Source organism: Nesoenas mayeri (genome assembly GCF_963082525.1).
Source record: "Nesoenas mayeri genome assembly, chromosome: 3".
In the NCBI taxonomy this organism is placed as follows: domain Eukaryota; kingdom Metazoa; phylum Chordata; class Aves; order Columbiformes; family Columbidae; genus Nesoenas; species Nesoenas mayeri.
Window position 1 is genome coordinate 37,903,350 of NC_137544.1, and position 14,350 is coordinate 37,917,699.

Here is a 14,350-nt window from a genome sequence, read left to right on the forward strand (position 1 = left end):
CATCTTGGTTCTAATTGTTATTAAAACAAAACTCCTTCACCATTCTCCTGAGCTTAGCTACAACCATAGAATTACGAAGATGAAATACCCACATCCCTTCCTCTATTTTCCTGTCCTTCAAGGGCACCTTTTAATTACAATACTGATGGAAAAGGATGCAGAAAGCTTTCCCTTCTTGTGTTATTATAACACCGTATCATAGCTTGAAGTTACTTTCAATTCCATTCTCTGTAGTCAATTCATTCTCTTACTGTTGGACAAGCACTGATCTACAGAACTATTTCTGAAAGTGTTTTTTTTTCTATAGCCGAGAGTCCAGAAATGGAACATACAGAGCTAAAATATGTAATTTCACTCAACTATCAGTCCATGAAGAGGCAAAATTATTAACTTGATGTAACTGACAATTATATATGATACATTATATATAAAGTAAAAACTAATGCATTATTAGCTGCACAGATGCCATAGGACCTTCTTCTAATAACCTACTAGTTTTTATTGTGAGAAAAGGAAAGGAAGCAGAAATAATGTTTTCCATATGCCATTAGAGTACTGCACAATAAACTTATTAATTATTCCATTACAAAGGACAGCAACTGTGTTAGTAATAAAGTAATAAAGGCATACAGTAATTAACATATAAAAGCCAGCTTTTTGCAAGAGAGCCACCAAGACAGAACTATCTGACTGCTCTGCAGTCCAGTGCAAATCAGAAATTTAAAATTCAAAGGACTCTTATAACACCTCCATGAAAACTGCCTGGGTGTCTTTGTCGAACAATTTAAAACTACTTCATGTAATGTTCACAGTCATAAAACTATATTATGTGTGACTTAATAAATCTGCCAGCAACACACCATGCTGTTTTTCTTCACTGCATAATAAGCAAAAGGTTTTTAATTAACAAGTTGAGCCTGACACAGCCACTCCACTAGAAGAGTGAAAGGTTAGCAGTGTTCTCCAGTCAAGTGAAAGAGGAAGACAAGCACATTTAGGAGGCGGTTAAATCCATTCTTACCTACGATCGTGGAACGCAAATGTCCTATGTGAAACTTTTTGGCAATATTAGGGGAGCTGTAACAAATTTTCACAAATAATGTTTGTTCAATGTACAAGACTGCCAGATCATCAACTCAAAAGAATTCAACTCATGCATATAGCAGAAGAACTGAAATAAACCCACAATGTTCCATTTTCCCTTAAAATTCCCTGATTAGCTTCTGTTCTAGACAGTAAGTTTTCCTATCCTGCCAGCTTTTCCTCCAACATCAGTTAACAGCCAGTGTTACAGAGAAAAAGCAAACAAACAAAAAAACAAACAAAACCACAACCAAACAACCAAGAAACCCAGAAACACCACGCATCAAAGAACCTCCCAAAACCCAACTATACTAGTGACAAAGGACTTATAATACCTTCTCATTTTTTATATGTTTTGGACATATGGATCATTCTACTCATACCTTTATTAGAGATGAATCTCATACTAGAACAGAGTACCTTGTCTACTAGAACCAGTAAATAAAAAATCACATCTTCTACCAAAAGTGCCCCCCCCAAAAAGGCTGTGTACCCACAACTGTTTACCCCAATAATAAGATGGAAGTTCAGATATGGAAATTCACCCTCCAAATCAAAGCCAACTTCTTATTTACTGTGACTATGGAAGCCTACAGATGGAGTGTAAGTGAAGAAAAAATATTTATACATAAAGAGATCTGAGTCAGCCACTTTCCATTTCACAAGCAGGTGACTGTAAACAAAATTACACTGGACAGAAATTTTGGGGCCAGCAATTGTGGAGATTTAGCGAGACAAACGCCCAGATGCTTTAGCAAGTTAGGAAGGAAAGTATTAATGTGAAAAAAAAAAGAAAATTCATATTATGTTTCTTGATAGCAAAATAAAATAAGCCTATTTAAAAACTGAATGCTATTATGCACTAAATGAGAATATTATTATTGGAGGGCAGTGTGAGGTGTCAACTCTTAAATACCAAAAATATAATCCAGGAAAAAGCCTCAATTCCCTACACATAACTTATATTCTACTTGGCAAAGTTATCAGAGTATCAAACACCGCCAGATATAATACTGTAAATATTGTTTAACTTTGCAGGCATCATACATTACAGCAATGAATATCAATCAGCCAAGTATCAACCAGTAGACAAGAAAATTTTCTCAAAGGACTCATCACACTCACTTACCTGAACTCAATCACTGCCTTTTGTCTAGGGACTGTAGAGAATAGTTCACTTTTTACTCCATACTCTGAGCCATCTTTCAGCACCTGCTGCAACACAGTCTAAACCAGAAGGAATACAGAAGAATGAAGGAGAGAGAAAGGGAGGGAGAGAGAAAGGGAGGGAGAGAGAAAGGGAGGGAGAGAGAAAGGGAGGGAGAGAGAAAGGGAGGGAGAGAGAAAGGGAGGGAGAGAGAAAGAAAGAAATTAAAACTGTTTGCCAACCACATAAGAGTCTGATCCCACAGCCTTTATTCACATTAGCAATTAGATGGCTGGTCTGCCAAGCAAACGATCTCATATGCAGATGAAAATGCCATTAATTTTTGAAAGCTGCATCTGATCAACCAAAAAGACAAATTACAGGCAGAGATTTTGGTGAAAATCAAGGCTGATTTTGGCAGAAATTTAAAAGGAAGTGCAAAGTCTAGTTTTTATCATTTTTAGTTGCATAATATGAAAGGGCAAGAGAGTAACCTGGGGGTAATTGGTGGGCAGGAGTAGAAATAAGTCCAAGAATGGGGGTAGAACAGTGACCTCACGTAAAAGGAGAGAGTTCTCAGGTAAACAGGGTTCTAGCCAGGACCCTCACCTCTCCTAATTCAGGTAACACATCTTAAAATAAAAAAGAGTACCTTGTAGAGCTAGATCATAGAATTGGATTAAAAAGAAGGAGAGCTTACGAGCAGTAAACTTGACTAGAGAATTTATTTCTTTGTGCAGCCAAACATTCTCAACAGGATTTAATTTTAAAAGCACTACATACTATACCTCTGGCCTTCCTCAAAAGTGCCCTTTTCCCATTAATATATCTTATCTATGCACACTTTGAGGTGTTTGGCCATTTCTCTGAAATTCCTACGAGTCCTGTCCTATATCCAAGATTTTTTGTCAAGGTGTGAACAGAGGGGACACCTGCTGTGTGCAGCACAGCTGGATCGTGCAGGTCCAGACTTTTGGGACACATCTGACATCCCACACACTCCTTGTGACCGAGGACCTACAAGAAATCCCATTAGCTCTGACTGCATGAGCAGTACCATGCATATGCAAGTCACCTGAATAGCACATGAACAAATTTCTTTCATTTCAGGAAATCTCACACAGAAGTACGGGAGTTCTAGTCTTCGTGATTACCACTAAGGCAAATATAAGAGTCAAAACAACTACTATAGAATCCTCTCCATCAGTTCACTGCAGATAGCCTGCAACAACAGCTCATTAAATGTTTGGTCATTCATAACTTTAACAGCATATTTAAACATCAACAAGTGGTTTAAGTGACACAGGCAAAAGAGACTTAGCTATTTTTAATTTTGGTAGTATACATTTAAATTGCTTTCATTGTTCATCCAAGAACATGAGGCAGATTAATATTTCTACCTTTTTCCAGTTACTTTATGCCAGTGTCCACTGTATTGGTTTGTTAATCCTTTTTTGGAATAGCATCTGCCCAATATTCTTTTCCTTTGTAAGAGAGAACGTATATATAATGGGGAAACAGAAAAACAAGAGTCTTTTGCAAGAGCTGAAGACTCCTCAGAACTACCAAGTCATTTAAGTCAATAACAAGAAGAGGGAAAAATACATCCATATTCTACTAAAACTGCCATTTTTTTTCTAGGAACCAAAAGCCAGCCTGCTTTCTGCTCCTTCAGTGCCAAAGAAATCCAAGTATTCAATCATCACGTGTCCAAACACCACTTCTACCCTTTCCCCACCTGTGAGTCTGTAAGGACATGGCGAATGGTCCCCACAAAAGCGTGTCTACTTCAAAACTATGGAGACTGTATAAAATGCCTGAAAACACTTCCTCAACAGCTTGAACACCATTTGTGGTTAGAGGAATTCTATGCTGACTATATTACCAGTAATGCATTCATACAGCGAGGTAAGTCCCTGGACAAACCCTACATACTTCAGTTTGTCATGCAGATGCCAGCACACTACAAAACCTAGTACGTGTGTATTGGACAAACTTCCTGATGAGAGGTCTTGAACAAGGTGAACTGCAATGGAAAGTTCACTCCATTCAGTAGAAGGTTTTCCCCACTCCCCTCCAACAATCACCTTAAAATTCTTCTGCAACAGATACTGAATAAATTAAACAAACAAACAAAACCAAAAAATGGTGCCTGTTAATGTTAATTCTTTTCGTATTATGGCACCTAAGAAGGTAAGCTAGACACACACAAAAATTGACAAATTTATCCATAGACCTATTCTTCTTATCAGTCAAAGTCACTGCTAGGTTTTATCTCCTCAGTGACAGAATGTAAAATTACATGTCCTAATTACACATTTTTTCTGGCAAAAGTCTACTAGGCCAGGCACAGTTTTGCGTGAATCATTAAACCAACTAGAATCCCTACAGGTAAAGCACTCTGAAATTCTGTCCATGAATAAAATTTACCTCTGACACTACTCTTTCAGTGAATAGTCCACTGCTATGTTCTTATCAAGATGGATTATAAACACTTAATGAAAAATTAAAGGTTTTTTTTTTAGGCAACAAATAAAGCAACTGATTGATAGGCATGCCTAAATATTTTCAATTTGCAAGAAGAAAGGATCTTACCATTCAGGAAAAGAAGATTACAAACCTAAGTGACTCAGCAGAAGTCCTGACAGGAAAAGTGCTTCACCAGTATTAGGTAAGACCTGATTTCTTGCCCCTAATACACGTGTGGTTAATTTTCTAAGACCACAATATCATTTCTACATGAATTGCTAACCCTATAGATTAAGGCCATGAACAACAGCACAACGTAGTTTGCTCCACAAGTTAGTTGAACTGGCCTAGCAAAGCTTTCATTCAGTCCCCAGTCTAACAGTACCAGCCATTCACTTATCTTTATGAAGATCTTGCAAATAATCCAGAGAGAGTAAAACTGAGACACAACTTCTGTAGACTGAGCGGGTATCTTCCTTTCATTAAATTACTAGTTTAACAAATGAAGCTTTCCATTTCAGTCAGGCATAGAAAATTGAGGAATACATCTTCCCAGCCCCCTTTTATTTTGGCAAAGTATGTAGTGAAACACTTCTATTTCAGGTATCTTTTTATAATCCTTCTCTGTTTTAAACAAGAATCTTTACATCCAAGATCAAGACTTTGGAGCTGTATACTGCAGAAACTCAAAGCAGATGCCATGCCTGCCTTTTAAAGCAGAAAGAGGGGAAAAAAAGAGGAGTTATAATTATCAGTGCATGGCCGACACATTGCTTCATCATAAGAATAAAGTTTTGTGAGCTTCATTCCAAATTCTAGGTCTACACAACAAATCAGCAACAGGGATCCTCAAGAACTTACAAAAGACAGTTTTATACAGCAAATAACTTTCTAAGACAACAGTAAGTATTCTATGGTTTTATATATTGAGGAATTTATTTTTACCTTAATGCACCTGAAATATAGTACTCACCTTTGCTAATAATTCCCTGTTTATTGTAAAGTTCACTGTTCCTTGACCAGCACTGATTTCACTCACTACAGCATCACATCTTAGCTGAAAAAACATAACAGAAAATCTATATGAAAACAGCTGAATAGGAAAATTGTAATTCAAACCATTGTAAATATTAATTTAATCCACCGTAAACATTAAATGCTATCTATCAGTTTGAAGCAATCACAAATGGATCATTGAATCAATCCTGTTGAAAAAAGGAAGATTTCATTATTTCCAATCCATGCTTAATAGCTCTGAATTTAACTCAGCCTGAAATGTCACACATATGTTTTACTTCAGTCCCTGCATGTGTACAATCTGTGCTTTACTTTGCCTGGGAGCAGGAGTTGATCTCTTTGTACAGACAAAAGCTGAGACACATTTGACAACTTACACAGTACCTGTCAGCACTCAAAAAAAAAAAAATCAAGATCTTAAATAAAACTCGAGACGGAAGTTTTGGACTGCTGTTTCTTAAAGTTTCTGACTTTAATGACAATGTTCTGCAATATGCGGTGATACAAAATAAAGACGTTAAAGGCAAACTTATTAAAAATTTCATTTACAATTTCCATAAGGCCACAAAAAATAAACGAAAGAGACAATTTCTAGCTTTCTAACCCCTGGGAGCAGCATCTGTTTTTAAAGTGACAGACTACACACAAGAGGAAAAAGAAATCGCTACTGTGATGTTACAATCATTGGACCAGACTACCCAGGGAGGCTGTCAAATCCTTGGAGGCTTTCAAAACCTGATAAGATTTCCAAAGTCCTGAGCAACCTCATCCAAAAAGCCCCAACAAACTGCACTGAGGAAGAGGAGACTGGAGCAGATAACTTCCTGAGATCCTTTCCAGCCTGAAGTATTTTACAGTCCTAGATCACATACAACCTGAGCCACCTGATTTAGTTATTTGTGTCCCTGCTTACTGCATGAGGGTTGGACTAGGTGACCTTTGAAGATCACTTACAACCCAAACCATTCTATGATTCTATCATCTCTAAGTAACTTCAGCAGTTTTAGTTGTCCATCTGTGCACCATCAGTTCTTTTTTCACCTGAATCAGAATATTCATCTCTTACAAGAATGTGTCCAAGATACGGATCTCTTCAACATCTCAGCAGTGAAGGATGAAATGAAAAAATCATTTAGCTTCTCAGTAGTATTACAACTGTTTTTATTTGTCCTTTTTAATTCCTGATCATAGAGCAACCCAACTGCCTTCTCAAACTTCCACTTTCTGATGCAGATGAACAACCTTGTTTGCACTTTCTCTATGCAACAATGTCTTAGTTTATACTCCTTTTCATTGGCATCAGCAACATATTTTTAGATTGTAAAGGAGTTTCTTTTCAGCTCAAGCAATTCCTCAAACCTTAGCATCACCTTTCTGGTTCCACTTCTATTCAACTACATGCATGCCAACTTCTCCAAATTTTTATTTCCTTCCCTTCCTTCAAGGTTTAAGTCACTTCTGTAGACCTTGTTTTGTATGTTGTTTTTTTTTTTTTATGCTGTAGTTAGTCTTAACAGCTCACCTACTACCATTTCACCTGAAAAAAATGCTGTTCCAAGAAACCTCAATTTCAAGCAATTAAGGATAAAGAAAATCTGGCCTGTCTTACCCACAAGCTAAATTTCTCCATTGCCATCCTGGTGCTGGATTTTGCTGTCTTTGATTTTTCAAGCCACTGCATAGTCAATTTTTTGCTCAAGTTTTGGTCAACAGTACAGACCATGGCATACCGCTTAGACACCCTCCTAACTTCACAAATATTATTTACTCTCAAACTGTTTTAAAACAATAATTTCACAAGAACCTTAACTAAAACTGCTTCTCCAATTCCATGTGAAGACCCTGTGTACAATTACACTAGTTGCAGTTGTTAAATTACTCTCAATCAAACAGATGCATGAAGAAAGAATACAATTTCCTGTTGTACCTCTAACCTGTAAGCATATTATTTCATCAAATATATGGTTAATGCATTAGCATACCCTTTCAGCTAGCTTCTGAGCTTGAAGCTGAAGATCTTGTGCTAAGCACTTACTAGAACCATCTTCTGTTACAGAAGCAATGGAAAGCTGGAAATCAGCAACATGCCTAAAAAAAAAAAAAAAGAAAATATGAAAACTGGAAAAAAAACCTGTTGAAACGATGGGGAAATCTGTCAGATTTGAACTGACTCTGCATATGACAAGTCTAATTGACAAACATAAACCTGTCACAGACACCTGAAAATTCACTATGTTAAAAAAGCTTCAGTTGGAGGCCAAATACTGCCTTTGTTCTAACTAATACAAACAGAAAATAGATAGGGTGAGAACACTATTTCAGAATGAACAAAATCTATGCTCATTAATAAAAGCAATTTACTTGATAACATCAATGTTATCAATACACCTTTGAATCAGGACACTGCCAAAAAATCGGCAATAACTTCACATTTGTTCTAAGCAGTTTCACATTCAGATCATTCACGCTGAAATATTTGCCATTCAACCACTGTCTATAATTTGTACAAATATTTAAGCAATTACACTTGTTTTGAGCTTGCTTGAAAAAATACAACAATTTAATTAGATGTAGGTCTCTTATAATTGCTGTATTAGCTTAAGTTTCTTTTTTTCTATATTTCTGTTTCCCTAAAGTCCTGTTAAGCTCTTGCAATAATAAGCACAACAGAAAATAATAAAAGATGACATAACATTGTAAGATAAAATGGAAACACTACCGTTTCTTGGAGACAGGCACTGCAGATATAGACTTTATTAAATTTTCTGGTGGCAGATCCAAAACCTTTGAAAGCTAAAGACAAAATAAAGAACAAAGTGGCATAAGCAAAAGAGATGCAGGAAAAATACTGCTCCCTGTTTAAACTCATATGGGGGATGCATCATTTATATCTGAAAGCAACTTTAAACCCAGGTAAAAAAGCAAATACTTATTAAGTATTGTAAGCAATATAAAAAAAAAAAAAAGCAATATAAACCAAATAAATGTTAAAGGTGCCTTAGAAAAACCAAGATAAGCTACAATGTATTGCGGTGATGAGAGACAATGCACACTGGACGCAGACAAAGATGCACACACAGGCAGAAACCTTGTTCAGGAAGGAGCACAGAGCCGGGCAGAGCAGAGAGCTGAGCCAGCTTGAGACCCTCTTTATTAGCCACTGTCAGTTTATAGGACTTACAGATAAGGGCCTGAACTAAGAGGTCAAACAAGATGTTTTATCAATAATTGTCATTAAAAACACACCACACACCTTACGTCTGTTTCAGTTACATTCCCACTCATTCACAGATCAGGCCCAAAAACATTCACACATCACATGTACTTGGGGGCGGTCATGTGGCCCGAGATACCTTTCTCACAAGTCTGGGCTATCACTCTTTATGAGAAACATACTTCAGCATAACCTGTCCAAGGCCCTTTATATTTTGACTAGTTGCTGTCATCTAATTACGTTAGTACTATTTCTTCTTTGACCGTCCAGATGGTCATGTTAGTATTGACCTTCCTTTATCATCCAGGTGGCTGGAACCAAACATTTTGCTTTCCACGATGTATAGCTGTTTTTTTGTTTCCCATGAAGGGTCCCATCAAACCCTCGGATACCTTCATGGACTTTTGTTGTCGCTACACCCCGCATCTACCAAGCAGGGGACCAGGAGGCCCGTACCACGCCAGGGCCGCACCACTAAGCTACCACTGGCTGGATCCTGGCCAAGATGAAATGTCTCCTAATTAACTGCTCACGGGCTTAAGCCCATGGGGAGGGGAAATCGAGCCAAGGCTCTGGGCACAGCTGTACTGCCCGCGGCGGGGCGGGCGCTGTGAGGGGCTGTAAGGGGACCCAGGTCCTGTCAGAGCTCCCGCCAACGGCCGGGCGGAGCTGCCCCCTCACGTGCTGCCCCCTCACGTGCTGCCCGCGCGCTGGGAAGAGGGGCAGAGAAGCCCGCGCCGAGCCTCTCGGCAACAGGTCGGACCCACTGCGAGACGCTCGGAGAAGGGGGAGTTGAGGTGACGACGCAAATTGGAGGTCTCGGTTATGGCGCACCCCTCCTGCGGCTTGTCCGCAGGAGGGAGCGGAGTACCTGGAAAGCGATGCTCCTCCGAAAGGAACAGGCTGCCATGGCTGCGCCGCCAGGCGGAAGGTCGCAGGCGCCCCTTCCCCCCCACCTCTCCTTTTCGCCCGCCCAGGGGCGGGCTGAGTCGTACCATGTTCACGAACAGGGTGGGAGGGGGAGTAAGAGCTCATTGGTCCCGCTTCAGCCGGAGGAGGTGCGCAGAGGGAGAGGGCTGTCCCACCGCGCAGGGGAGGGGGGAGAGCGGCGGAAGAGGCGCGTCAGGCGGGAACGGTTTGCGGGCGCGCCGGGAGCCGGGAGGTGTTCCCCCGAGTGCGCGTGCTCCGCCGCTCGGCGCAGGGCCCTCCCCTTGCGGCTCCGTTGTCAGCGGGTTGACCGTTACCGCTCGGGCCTGGGCCGCCAAAGGGGCGACATGAGCACGTGCTCCGTCTCCAAGGTGAGGGGGGGCGGGGGCTGCTCTCCAACCTCCTCTCCGGTCGCCAGGGCCGCCGGGTTTGTTTCCCGCCCTGCTGAAGCGGCCTGGGGCTTCGTCCCGCGGCGGATGCCGGGCGTGCGGGGCCGCCGTGCCTAAAGCGCTGGCTGCTCCCCGGCCTCAGCGGGATGGGGCCTTCGTGCGACCTCAGCAGTCCCTGCCGGGCCGCCTGGGGAGAGCCGCGCGGTTGTGCGGTGCTGAGGGAGCTGTTGCGGAACCGCCCAGTCTCCCTGTCGCGCCCTGCGTCTGCTCCCCCTCCTGTTTCATCCTCTGCCGTTTCCCTCACCCCTGTGACCGGGCTGTCTGTGCCCTTTCCTTGCTCTGTCAAGTCTCTTCAGCCGTGGCCTGACAATAGCCAGCCGTCCTGCCTTTCTCCTATGGCCTGCTGGGTCAAGAGAGGTTCTCCTGCTCCTCTACTCCACCCTGGTGAGGCTGCATCTGAATATTGTGTCCAGTTCTGGGCCTCTCTGTTCAAGAAGGACAGGGAACTGCTGGACAGAGTCCAGCACAGGGCAGTGAAGCCGATTAAGGGAGTGGAGCATCTCCCTTATGAGGAAAGGCTGAGGGAGCTGGGTCTCTTTAGCTTGGAGGAGACTGAGGGGTGATCTCATTGATGTTTATAAATAAGTGAAGGGTGAGTGTCATGATGATGGAGCCAGGCTCTTCTCAGTGACAACCAATGATAGGACAAGGGGCAGTGGGCTCAAACTGGAACACAGGAGGTTCCGCTTAAATTTGAGAAGAAACTTCTCAGTGAGGGTGCCAGAGCACTGGAACAGGCTGCCCAGGGGGGGTGTGGAGTCTCCTTCTCTGGAGACATTCAAAACCTGCCTGGACGCCTTCCTGTGTAACCTCATCTATATGTTCCTGCTCCGGCAGGGGGATTGGACTAGATGATCTTTTGAGGTCCCTTCCAATCCCTAACATTCTGTGATTCTGTGACATGAAAAGCACTCGTACTTGAAGTAAACCTCACCTGGAACTGAGCAGTGGTTTTGTGGCTGCAGGTTTTGTCACTCCCAGCTAAAGGCTGTTGGCATCGCTTGCTGCCACTTTGAAACATTCCTTCTGTCTTCTCCCAAAACTAATTTAATGGAGAAATAAAAGTGCTATCACTGATACATAATGTTAAATATCTATTATCACCTTGGTATTTCTGAGCTGAAAGCTTTTACCTGGCCTGTAGTCAGGACTGACAGTAAGATCAGGATGTTCATCAGTCTTAATATGTAGCAGACTTAAAATGTTGTATTGGAATATTTAACATCTTTCCTGTTTTCCTTGCTCATATAGTGAACAATAGCAGTGGTTCACAGCAGGAAGGGATGCATTTTATCATCATAAGACTGCTGTCCCTTACATTGTTTTTCACTGAATTGCAAAGTGCAGCTGGATCCTTTGCTGTGGAAGTTTCTGTGCAGGTTATTACTTTCAGCAGTAAATGGAATTACTTCCAAACAAAGTTAAAACTTAATCCAAAACAAGTAGATGTCCCTTTCAAAATGGCAGTTGTCATTAAGTAGTTAGGTAGTGAAATGTCATCCCCCCTCTTTCCTCCTGCCTCTTATGTGTAATACTTTTTGTCATTTTATATTCTGGTCTCTAATACAGTCAGTGGTGTAGGGAATTCCAATATTTATGAAGTATTAAATAATATTTGTGTTTTTTCTTAGATTAAGCATATGTTGTTTCTTCTTTTATATATATATATATATATATATATACATATATGATTGATAGTTATTTTGGCTGATTCCAGTTGCGGTCTTGTGCATTATTTTTCTGACACGTGTGTACTGCAGCATAAATAAGGCCGTAGTGTAACTTTTTCTAGTGGAATTGTTCCAGAGTGTTTAGGATCTGTACAATAACTACAGCATTTGTCCAGACAGTTTTAAATGGTTGCTAATATACATGTAAAATGGGAAATACCTGAAGGCATCTCCAGTTCATAAGGCTGTTTTTCAGAGGAGGCCAATATTGTTATTTGTGTTTTACTGCAGTTTCTTATTTGTATAAGAAAGGAAATAATATGTCCAAAGTCACCCAACAAACAGACTAGTGCCTGTGATCAAAATTGAACATACCTCTGGAGTTTCATTTTCACTAGATCGTTTTTACGCTAGCGGCTGAACTATCCTAGGTTGAGTTCAGTAATCTTTGCCTGTGTAAGCATCTCCATTGAGAAACACACAGGATTGAATCACTCTGTTTATCTATTTGAACACTTGCATGTTTCCTTCTCCCTTGCTGTAGCACAAGAACCTCACAGTGAAGGTTGGGGAATACATATGATCTCTGATATATAGGAAATCATTATAACTCTTCAAAAGAGATGAGTTTTTGTTTGAGAGGATGGGGGAAGAAATGTCAGATTTTCTAGAGGAAAATGAAAGTCTTCTAGAACTTAAAGCCTAATACGTGTGTTTTATTTCCTTTTCCTTTGTGATGAAGCTCATTTAACTGAGGCATCACTTTTATCCGGAGGACTTGCTTGGAGCCATGGTTCTTATGTATCTGAGCCTTTTCCAAGCCATTTGTCATTCTGCTTCTAACAATCTTTGCTTTTTCAAGTTGGGATGCATTTGTCCTCTGTAGCTAGGGCATGCATTGCCTTTTGTAAGTGACTTAATACTCCTTGCATTAGTTTGGATCACCTTTTCTATGCATTGAAGCCTCTTGCTTTTTGTTTTGTTTTTAACTGAAACTATACAAAGAAAACTATTGATCTGTCCCCAGGGAATCACTTCCTATTAGTTCTAAACCCATTATGAGAGAAATAATCTGCTGCTGTTGTAGTTGGCGGTTGAATTAAAGAATGTAATGGAAAGATGAAGACATTGCTCCCAAATACACTGGGATACTGGTTCCACTAGTTTTCCAGCTTGAAACAGGAATATAAAGGGACAACATGCAAACTGATATCCTCAAGGTGTTGGCAATTCAGTTCAAATTATTTAATGGAGCACTGAAATTAAAAGAGAATAAAGTGGCCTCAGGAGCTAGTCAGAGTGATGCTCCTGTTTAAGACTATTTTTTGTTTTTCTCTAGGGCTGCTTTGTTTTTAAGCCAAGTCCCAAGAAGAGAAAGCTGTCTCAGAAAACAGGTTAGTGCATTTTTATACGTTTCTGTGCTTGAGAAGGGTTAATCCTGGAAGATTCACCACATCTGACTGAGTTCTGTTATAGCTGCATGAGGATTTCTGTTGCTCGTTGGTATTGCTGAAAACTCATTTCTTTGGAGGAACCCCAGCAAATTGTTGGGTAGTGTAAATGTTTTTTTTTCATCTCCAGCAATCAAGACTGTATATGATCTTTGTCTTTGCAATTATTTTTTTTTCACAAAATAACTTTTTTTTCCATGCTACTGGCTGACAAACTATTTATCTGAAGAGTCTGAATGAGCCACTTTTAGCTATGGGATTAAAAAATGATAACCCATTCATAAATCTAATCATATTCTGGGTAGTTTGCCTAACTTTCTTGAGGAAAAGAAGAAATAAAAACTATTTGCGAAGATCCCATGGCCTCTGTGTACTAGTATTTGTTAAATGTATTTTCTCTACCCTGTCAGGTGTGTATACAGGTCCCTTGTCATTTGAGGAAGACTGAACGGAACTGACTCTTATTCGAGCCACAAATAATGCTGCTTAAATAGTTGCTGTTTGAGACTTGGTTAGGAAACTTACTATTTTTCTGCCCAGGTTAAACTTTTTTGGCATCACCAGAGCTGTCAAAAGGTGTGACAATTTGTATTAAAAAAAAAAATGGGGGGAAAGTAATAAGACCACATTTTTGTGGAAATCACCACAGTCTCATGCATTACCAGAGAGGCTCACTGTAATACCTGCTTTAAAATTAATCTCAAATTATTTTTTTCTGTGAGAGCTGCCACATCTGTAGCTCTGGGAATGAGAGTCAGGGAAATAGAATCCAGTCCGTCATTCCAAGTCATTGCAAGGTAAATGAACCAACAACCAAGACCTATGCATTTAAACCACACTTTAATCTACCCCTTACTGGATATTTTGTGTTTGTTTCTGCAAGATTAGTAGTTTTTGGATAAGTACTACTAAACATGTTGTTC

The 14,350-nt window shown here is 40.3% G+C and overlaps 1 protein-coding gene across 4 annotated transcripts in view; it reads right to left on the minus strand.

The window, feature by feature from the left end:
- Positions 1–14,350, minus strand: part of RARS2 (arginyl-tRNA synthetase 2, mitochondrial) — a 69,807-nt gene that overhangs the window by 28,538 nt on the left and 26,919 nt on the right. For 2 of the 4 annotated variants that reach the window (XM_080341764.1, XM_080341767.1), the window contains exons 2-6: positions 8,436–8,509; positions 7,699–7,804; positions 5,673–5,756; positions 2,213–2,310; positions 1,022–1,077 (exon numbers count right to left, since the gene is read on the minus strand). In XM_080341764.1, the coding sequence (XP_080197890.1) occupies positions 1,022–1,077; positions 2,213–2,310; positions 5,673–5,756; positions 7,699–7,804; positions 8,436–8,509 (418 nt within the window). Of the gene's footprint in view, positions 1–1,021; positions 1,078–2,212; positions 2,311–5,672; positions 5,757–7,698; positions 7,805–8,435; positions 8,510–9,925; positions 9,937–11,240; positions 11,349–14,350 lie in introns of those variants that run through there. The other 2 variants (XM_080341765.1, XM_080341766.1) reach the window with 2 other exon arrangements.